Source organism: Nelumbo lutea, chromosome 5 (genome assembly GCF_056320005.1).
Source record: "Nelumbo lutea isolate HS-2025 chromosome 5, American lotus-T2T, whole genome shotgun sequence".
Classification (NCBI taxonomy): domain Eukaryota; kingdom Viridiplantae; phylum Streptophyta; class Magnoliopsida; order Proteales; family Nelumbonaceae; genus Nelumbo; species Nelumbo lutea.
In genome coordinates this window covers 15056726-15066987 of record NC_142688.1, presented here as the reverse complement: position 1 = coordinate 15066987, position 10262 = coordinate 15056726, and the positions used below count along the sequence as shown (strand labels likewise).

The following is a 10262-nucleotide window of genomic DNA, read 5'->3' as shown; positions in this document are numbered from 1 at the left end:
AGGTTTGCTGCAAGAGATAATAAAACTTTGACCTTATTCAACTTGGCCACTGGTGAGAAGGTCTCTTGATAATCTATGCCCTGTGTCTGGGTATAACCTTTTGCGACCAGCCTCGCTTTGTACCTCTCGATTGTCCCATCCGCCTTGTATTTAACGGAAAATACCCACTTACACCCTATAGGTCTTTTCCCTTCGGGCAAGGTAATCAGAGTCCATGTTTTGTTCTTCAATAGTGCCTCCATCTCTTCTTGTATGGCTTGAGTCCATTTCGGGTTTGTCAAAGCTTCTTGAATACTGGCGGGGATATGATTTGAGGACAATTCTTGCACAAATGTTTTTAAAGGTTTGGAGACTCTCCTTGTTGATACATAATTGGCAATTGGATACTTTGACCTCTGATCCTCGACATCTGGAGAATATCTATTTGGTGGTTTGCCACGATTATGCCAGAAAGGTAAAGAGTAACCAGTTGAAGTATTCATATCATTAGAACTTGAAGGTGTGATAGGAGAGATTACCTCAGGGATGGCTTCCGGGATATCCTCAGGAGATGGGCCTTCCGGTACTGGGGAGGTTGGGGTCTCTATTTCTTCTTCTAGGAGAGGTGATGTAGACGTTGGGGGTCTCTGTAGATGTCTCCGGTGTTGTCTCTGTAGGTGTCTTACCGATTGCTTCATTGATCACCATCTCTGTTGAAGCACTCGTATTCAGCCAGTCGGGAAAAAACCAGTTATGTTCTTCACTCTGACTCTCCCCCTGAAGAGAAGAATTGGTTTCGGAAGGAGAGTAGAATGTTTATGATTCTCAAAAGGTAACATCCATGGTAACATAGGTGCGGTGGGTTCCTGGGTCATAGCATCGGTACCCTTTCTGGTGTAGCGCATACCCCAAAAATAAGCATCTAACTGCTCATGGATCCAATTTTGTGCATTGTTTTTTATGTAGATGCACGAATGCTACACAGCCAAAAACTAGAGGTGGAATCATCAAAACGGATGGCAAGGAGGCATGCGATGAAAGAACTTGTAATGGTGTTTTAAACTGTAAGACCCGTGATGGCATTCGGTTAAGGAGGTGCACGACGGTAGCAACAACATCAGCCCAATGTCGGTTAAGTACATGTGCTCTAAGTAACATAGCACGGACAGTTTCGAGTATGTGCCAGTTCTTCCTCTCAGCAATGCCATTTTGCTGTGGAGTTTGTGGGCATGAAGTCTCATGAAGTAACCCATGAATCTAGAAATAATCTTGGAACCGTTGATTCATGTATTCCTCGCCATTATCACACCTGAGTACCTGGATCTGTGATGTGAACTGAGTCTTTACCATCATATGGAAATATTGAAATACAATCAACACTTCATCTTTATGTTTCAGCAGATATAACCATGTCATGCGAGTGTAGTCATCAACAAAGATTACAAACCAGCGAAATCCAGACACTATAGTTATCAGGGATGGCCCCCACACATCCGAGTGAATCAAAGCAAATGGAACTCTACTCTTATTCATACTTAAGGGATAAATAGTTCTATGACTCTTAGCTAAGATGCAAGTGTTACACTAAAAATCATGAGGCTGTATATCTGTAAATAACTCCGGAAATAAGTGTTTCATGTAACCGAATGATGGATGTCCTAACTGGCGATGTCACATCCAAATCTGTTGTTCTTTGGTGTTACATTGATGCTGTGCATGATGTGCTTGACCCGTGCTGAGATCATCCATGTAGTAGAGCACCCCTCCTAGTACCATGCCCAATTATCTCCTAGTTGAGAATATCCTGAAGAAGACAAAAAGTAGGATAAATGAGCACAACACAATTTAGATCAGAGGAGATTTGGCTAACAAACAATAATTTATGGGAGAGAGAGGGAACAAGCAAGGTGTTCTTCAAGGATATTGCAGGTGACAAGGTCACAGTGCCTGCTCCTGTGACTTCAGAGATAGCCTCATTGGCATTAGCAATTGTAGTCTGTCTTGGTGGTGAAGTCTTTGAAAAATCAGTAGCATCATAGGTCATGTGGTCAGTAGCCCCTGAGTCAAGTATCCATGCATCAATAGTTTTGTTGGGAAGATTGTTACCTGAATCTGAGAGGTGTACGTCTCCCTGTGGTGAGAGTTGAGATTCTGTTGTAACCGTTGCAACCTTACCACTAGTTTCGGCCTTGTCTTGACGTTTTCGAGCTTGGAGATCATGCCACTAGTCGGGATAGCCATGTAGCTTGAAGCAATTCTCCCGGGTATGCTTTGAGTTACCACAATGAGAACACTTTTTTCCACCAGAAGATGTTCAGGATTTAGAGGACGTACCAGATTTTTCGTTGCTTGAAGGAAGAGAACCCATTGAGGAGGGCGTAAGTTGCCCAGTTTTAACACCTCTAGAGGCCAAAACAGCTCCTGGAGTTTCCATATTATTACTGGTGATCACGACCCTTTGTCGGATAGCTTCTCTCCGAACATGTGCGTATGCTTGTTCAATAGTGGGAAACGAATGCATTTGGAGTACATCTGCCCGAATCTTGTCTAGTCTATCATCAAGGCCATCCAAGAAGATGTACACTCTCTCTTCTTGAAGAAGAGTATTGTACCGTTGAATATCCACCGCACACTCCATTGGATTTGGACGACGAAAATCAATTTCTTGCCACAAACCTTGGAGATCATTATAATACTTTTCAAGAGACCCTTCAGACTAGCGCAAGCGGGTCACACGACACTGGAGATCATATACTTGCGAGGTATCATTGCCATCAAAGTACGTAGTAGCAACAGAATCGCACACCATCTTTGCTGTAAGGAATCGAATAAAGTTACCAATCAAGGATACGTTCTGGGTAGAGGAAAAACAAACCACACGTTGGAGCAACCGCCGGACTTGCAGCGGTAGTAGCAGTGGTCACCCACTGGCGACCAAGACTTCGCAGCGATCAAGAAGACGAGTTTGTCACGGACCGTGACACTCTGATACCATGATAACTCGAGTAGAAGGAGAAAACTCTTCTTATTTCTTATTTTTTCCTTTGCAACGAATGAGTTATATACACACCTCTCCTAGTTACACCCAAACTATCTTGTTCTTCCTTTCCTAGTTACATACAAATTATTATGATAAGAGTTATCCCAGAATTAAGGGATACTCTCCTAGTTTACAACTCACGCCAATAAAGAGAAAATGAGATTTAATACCTAAGTATAAGAATTAATGGGAGGGGATTAAATGAGGTGGAAAGTAATAATTTAAGTTATATTTTCAACTTTTAGAATAGAGATGGATTAAATACAGAAATATGACAATTTTAGAAGACATTAAAGTTGACGTTAAAGCTATAATAAAATAGCTTTTATACCATTTCTTTAACAAAGAAATAGAGGGTAATTTTAGTTCAAAAAAAAAATTCGCACTGCATTCACACTGCAGATATAATGGTTCTAGAATCACAAAAGGCAGAACCAAACAAAGAACCTTTGTTTGGTGATAGGGTTTAAGGGTATTCAATTGTGAATATCAATCTTCGTTAGAATGTGACACACGAGAATATATCATCACAATGCCATGTAAGATGCCAAGTAAGAGCTAGGTCATTGAACAATTTCTTCAACTAGGCAGCTATAGAGCACCCACACCCCCTGGTTTATGTTTCTAGTGGAACCACTTTATAATCGCTTTAACTCCAAACAGTCTCAACCAATAGGAAATTGGCGTTTAAACTCAAAACTACTAAATGGTGTTGATGTGGCAGCATTTCAAGTATAACCGGCCACAATACCAAACATCACCAATCTACATCCCCGCCGTGTATTGGGAATATTGCCTGATGATGACATCATCATTTCTGATATTATCTTCTGGAGGTATTCACAATACATGACAGGCAGGGATGTGATGTGGGACGTTGTGGGGAGAAAATTTGTGGGGGGACTGATTTGATCTCCCATCCAAGCCCATCAACATGGTAGGTGTTTGGAGCTGATGTCGTTTCTTGAGAAACAGTGCTGAAACAGGTTTTGTTGGGTGTTGAAACATGGTAGGTATTTTTTCTGAAGAAGCACTCATTGTTTTGTTGGGTGTTTTCCTGAAAGAGGTTTTTTTAGACCATGTCTTGAGAATTAGGAAGCTGTGATCTGAGAGATGTTTTCTCGTTTTTTTACTGTTAACAATTCTGTTATGGCACTGAAAAAATCCTGTGGCAGAAATGGTCCCAAACAAGAAATAAACATTTTTCTGATTAAATGGCATACCCATGCAGCATTATTTTCTAGAAAATGGAACAGAGAAATAGCATCTGTTCCAAACATGCCCTTGGTTGTATATGGTTAACAACCAAATTTGATCAATTTTTAGATTGGTCGATTGAGTTGCATGATGGGTACCCATTAGACATCTTCCCAAGCATTTAACTCTAATCGACCGAGTTTGGATATGGTTGTGTTAGAGTAGATAGACTAACTTCAATTGTAATCATACATACAAATGCTACACAGATAGGTAATACATGTTATACATTTATGGCTAGGGCTGTCAATCGACCAAGTTTGGATTGGACCTAATCAGAATAGTAAACAACTGGACCGGTTTGGATGGACCGAATTGTTGCATCGGATTGAACTGGTCCGATGTTTCATCGTTCAGTATATTAGTGGACCAAATCGGATATAATCCGCTCAAATGGATCAAACTTCAAAGTCAAGCATAGTCTAGGGTTTGGCAACTCTTTCTCTCTCCGAAAGTATATCATAGGGTTTCTCTCCAGCGACTTCAGCGTTAGTGTGGTCTCTCTTTCTCTCTCTCAGGTTTATTTCATCTTTCATTGTGGGACTGAACGCAACAGTGTGTAGTTTTCTTCCACTTTCTCTTTTTCATTTATTTTTGGTTTTGATCTCTAAGAATCCTCTTCATTGGCACACATTGCCAAGAACGTTGATGGTTTTTTAGCTTCTGTTTCGCTGTTTCATTTTTTGGCTTCACCAAGGAAAGGATAGTTTTTCTTTCTTTCATTCTTGTTTTTTTTTTTTTTTCAGATTTCTTCCCTCGGTCCATCAATGGACTGAGTTTGGATTGGACCCAATCGGAACCGTAACCAATTGTACTTCAGTCAAATTCTCTTAATCACGAGGCCCACAAAGTTTCTTGTGTTGTTTGACTTGTTTCTCTATTTCCGTGCATTGACACGATCCTCCTCTCTCCGTGCTTCCCCAGATGCAGATGGGCTGCTGAGATTCAGTTTGAAGAACAGAGCTTGTATTAAAACAGTTTATATACTGCAAGAACCATGAGAAAAAAGGGCAAGCATGCCAACAGCTTTCTACAAAATTGGTTTGGACCCAATTCAGTCCGTTCGCATTTTAACTGGATTAGATTAGATTGCAGTAGATGTTTATATATATATATATATTTTAATATTTTATAGGATTCTTCATGTCATTTTCGCGTTTCATTTACTTTGAATCGGATTGGATCCAACCAGTCCATTTGCATTTTAATTGGATTAGGTTGGGTTGCAACAGATGTTTCTGTATTTTTTTAATATTTTCTGGGATTCTTCATGTGATTTTGGCGTTCCATTCACTTTGGATTGGATTGGACCCAATCCAGCCCATTAGCATTTTAATTGGATTAGATTGGGTTGCAACAAATGTTTATGTATTTTTTTTAATATTTTTCTGGGATTCTTTATGTGATTTTGGTGTTTCATTCAGTTTGGATCGGATTGAATCTAATCGAGTTCATTTGTATTTTAATTGGATTAGATTGAGTTGCAACAGATGTTCCTCTCTTTTTCTAATATTTTTTGGGATTCTTCATGTGATTTTGGTTTTGGACCCAATCCAGTCTATTTGTGTTTTTAATTGGATTGGATTGCAGATGTTGTAGTTTTTTTTTTCCTAGGGTTTTATGTAATATTTTTTAAATTTTATTTAATTTGGATTGGATTGGATCCAGTCCGATCCATTTGCATTTTAATTGGACTGGATTGGGCTTGATTTGTTTGGATTTGGATCGGATTTGATCCGATCAATCCATTTGTAACTGAATCAATATCGGAGTGGGCCAAATCCAGTCAAATCGACAGCTCTATCTAAGGGTAACCCTTCAACCAACAAACACCACTTATCTGCCCACACCACCAACTACTCATGAGTCTTGACCGTGTGATTCCCACCGTATAAAAGAGAAATAAGGTAGTAGGAGGGTGGTACTAATTTTGTGTCATTTTTTTCGGGTCCAAAACGTATACTACCAACAAGTGCAAATGATACAAAAAAGTACAAATTTTACGTCAGGTAAAAATGCAAGTTATAGTGAAAAAACAAGCAGAAATAAAACGGAATTGAATGTAAAATTTGTATCTTGTTCAGATTTGCACTGCAGGTAACAAAGCCTAAATTTGTGAAGCATGCAAGGAAAATGAAGTGAAAAAGAGGAAACTGTATAATGTAGAGTTGCACCTCTGATGGGCTGGGTCGGGCTTTAGAGCAAAGTCGGGCGTGAGGTCTTGTGGGCCGAGACCTGGATTCGAGCATTTTAAAGATGTTTGTGGGGTGATAAGTTTATTTTTATTTTCAGGAAGAAAATTACTTGTACATCATTCCTTTGATCCTTTGGGTATTTTCATCCCATCCCACTGTCGGCTATTTTCTTCATTATAAAGACCGGCTCTATCTATACATGCAAAAGCTACAGCAATCTGAGCGCATGTTCTCCTTTTATTATGGATCTGCGTCCCACTGGCCACTGCTTTAACAAATTTTCCGCCGCTTGCAGCTTGTTCCGGCCTTGCTTTCCTTATTATTGATTCTAGATGCGTATCCAAGAAAGACAGATTTGGGGAGGGGTTGGGTTGGAAAGAGAGAGAGAGAGGCCGACGTCCTTTTTGCCCTCATTACTCGAAAACCGCTACTTGCAAAAAAAGAATGTAAAACCACTACAATTAGATATGTAAGATGTTACCAATTTAACGTATATTAATTTAATGATCTATAGATTGAATTGGTATGATCGGGCTGGTTGAACTGAAACTAACATAATTCGCTCCCTTGTTACATGTGTCTCGTAAAATATAAAAGTATCGCCAACGATTAAGTGCCCGGGCTCAGGGCTCTACCTCATCTGCAGTCTGCCGACTGCTGCTCCTAACTCTTTAGTCTTTCCAAATAAGGCTGCACACTTTTTCTCCTCTTTTTAAACATGTTGTTGGTGAGTAGGTACGTAACAAAAAATGGCTGTAAATGAAAATATAACAAGATGGGCCCGTCCGCCCTCAGCTCATCATATTTCTTTTTAACTTTGCTTGTTACAACTCTACAACCCTCTCGTCAATTATCAAGTTTACTGATTTATCAGGCAAGTAATTTTACACGAGCTTATTAAATTTTATAGTAAGCCCAGTATTCCAATTTCCAAGTGCATGCAGCATGCAGCATGCCAGCATCCCCCCTCCGGCCCTCCCTCCCCTGTTGGCTAGAGTTTTTGTCTCTCATTATTTATGTACAGGGGGGTCCGGTCATGTGAGAGTCATAGACATAAGAACCAAGGGATAGAGAAATGTATTGTAAGGCCACATTAGTCACTACCACGAGTCATCACCATTCACGGACTCTAAAATGTAAACAGTAAAAAGACTACAAGTTGATAGCCCATTTCCCCATAACAGAAGAAACAGCCCAAATTGTACCTCGTGCCTCTGGATTGTTCAACTTCTACTAGTAGGATGAGGGACACGTGTCAAGTGGCATGTCCATCTGTTCATTCAGAAATAAATTATTCCAAAAACTACTTATCTTTACACATCCACTTGGCAGCCCATATGAGCCACGCTTTAAGGCCTCCTCACCTGTGGGAGAGTTTGTCATTCCTGTACAGGATCGATGGATGCAGATGCTTTTTCCTAATTAAAGCCAAGATTGGGTTGCTGCCTCTCTTTTTATTTACCACGTTTAATTTATTTTATGCTCTCTTTCCTTGCGCCGCAAGCCCATCGCAACCCCCCACCACCACCTAAGCTCACGGTCACGGATTTGGAGAATCGTCCCTTGAACTTGTTTAAACAATGCGATAGAGTAGAGATTAGAGAACCAGAACCCACCCACCATATCCACTGGTTTCACGCCCACGCCCATCTTTGATATATATTGGGCTCCGGAGTCGTTTACTATGGGCAGCAGGCCGGCCCACCATAGTTTAGTGGCCGAGACGTAGGCCCGTACTGTTACTCCTACCAAATACCAATCCCTACAACTACAATCATCCTCTATTTTCAATGAAAAGATTTAACATATATTCCTTTACACTCACATCTTTCACCTAATATTTGTAAGGCAAAGATATATATATATATATAAGGAAACTGAAAAATTACACGGCAGCGCAGAACAACAAACTCAAAAGCAGTGTATCCCTAGTTCTGTAGTTTCAACTTCCAAACACTACCCCCACCCGCAACCGTATCTACATAGATACAAGAGGCCACCTCCGCGTACGCTTTCTTCGTTTACACAAGTGTGGCGCAGGCAGATGTTTTGGGGTCCCACATGGCTGGGAGAAGATACTTCCGTCCGTTCACGCCCCGCGCATTGTAGCTAGCTCCCGTGGTCTTGTCCACCAAAAGCTCCCCTGGGTAACCCGGGTAAGCTCCTTTGCCGAAAGCCCCACCACAAGCGGACACTGCCTCTAGTGGCGCGTTTGGCGGCCCCTGGAAGTAGCCGTTGTCAAATGGGTTCGTCACCGCCCCCGCCAAGACTGTCGCCAAGTTAATGATCATACCATCAACTCCGACGTCACCGTTGGGAGCCACCAACGGCGGCGTCTGTGGACCGTAAATGGGCTGGTGGAAAGGCCAGGCGCATTGACCCGGGCACTGGGTCTCCGAGTTACCAACCCACAAGTAGGCGAACTTGCTCTTGTCCCCCGCGGTCCCCCGAGATGACCCGTGGGTACCGCAACGGCTCATGCAGAAGCCCTCGATCGCCACATCTTTCGCCGTGAAGACGACGTTGATGGCGTTCACATGGCCTGCTTTAGCAGCCAAAGAAACTATCTGAGAAATCTTGAAAGACTTCCCGAGAGAGTAATTCTCGTCCAGGATTTGCTTCCCTAAGATGAGGTTGCTGGAACCCACTTTGTACCTCTCGGTAATTTTCCACCACGACGAGACGGAGGGTGCAGGGGGAATAGGAGCATTCAGGGATTGGAAGAAGTCGACTAGAATGGAGCGCTGGACGGGGGAGAAGTTGCCATACCAGATGATGTTAACCGTGTAATTACCTTTAAGAAGAGCGCCGTTGTGATATTTGAGAACCAGCGGTTGCTGTTGAACAAGAGCCAGCATTCTCGAGGTGGCTGAAGAAGGGTTGACGAACAAGTTGGAGAGTAAGAGAAAAACGGTGAGAAAAATGAAATGGTAAATAGATGCCATTGGAGCTTGGAGGGGAGATTGGAGAGATTTTGATTACTGCGGACCTAGGTGGAGATGTTAGCGAGGAAGCCTCTGAGAGGAGATATTCCTATTTATAATGAGGGAGAAAGGGACAGCTGTAGAAGCGATGGTGTCCAAAATCCAGGACTGCCACGTGTTTTTGAATGGTGGAGATCAAATTTTGAGCGGGAGGCTTGCCAGGCTGTCAGGTCTTCCCTCCGGTTTCCGGTGACTTGATAATTAAGGGAAGTCGCCTCTCGCCAGACGCCTTGCTACATCATTTTGATTTTTGATTCGGAAGTGTGATAAGACCGTGTTATCATGATATATTTTACCGTACGGAGATAATGTTACGTTACCGGTCAATACACTGTAATCAGTATACTTTTACTTTTTGATCAGATCATCCGAGTTTGATCAATGGCAATGACCATTTGGATTTTGAAAACAAGTATTACTTGATCATCAGGAATGCAAGCTGGTCCCACTGGTCAACTAAAGTAGTACATTAATTATGCTAGGATTGAATAGTGCGAATTCCTATAATTAATTAACATATCAGACAAGTTATGTCTCATCACAAGGAATGATGTAATCAAGCTTTTAAAATAATTCTTTAGGGATAAGTAATAATTTGGTATGCTCTGCTCTCCTCTGTCTAGAAGATATTCCATCCATAAGACAAATCGGAATTGGTTGAGTTAATCACATCACGACTTAATCCAGTATACAAACCTAGCTAGCCGCCTGGTCCTTCCCTTCATCAATCTACGACATAAACAAAGAAAATGTGAGTGGGTGGGGTGTGGTGTGGGAGGGAATTGGTGGTCAAGAAATTTCGCGATG

The 10262-nt window shown here is 41.7% G+C and overlaps 1 protein-coding gene across 1 annotated transcript; it reads right to left on the bottom strand.

Annotated features, from left to right (window-relative positions):
- Window positions 1-8255: 8255 nt before the first annotated feature.
- Window positions 8256-9489, bottom strand: LOC148850540 (protein EXORDIUM-like 2). Its single transcript, XM_088945479.1, has one exon. It carries the CDS (start codon window positions 9414-9416, stop codon window positions 8493-8495), a length of 924 nt encoding a protein of 307 aa, XP_088801605.1. The 5' UTR covers window positions 9417-9489; the 3' UTR covers window positions 8256-8492.
- Between the last annotated feature and the right edge of the window lie 773 nt (window positions 9490-10262).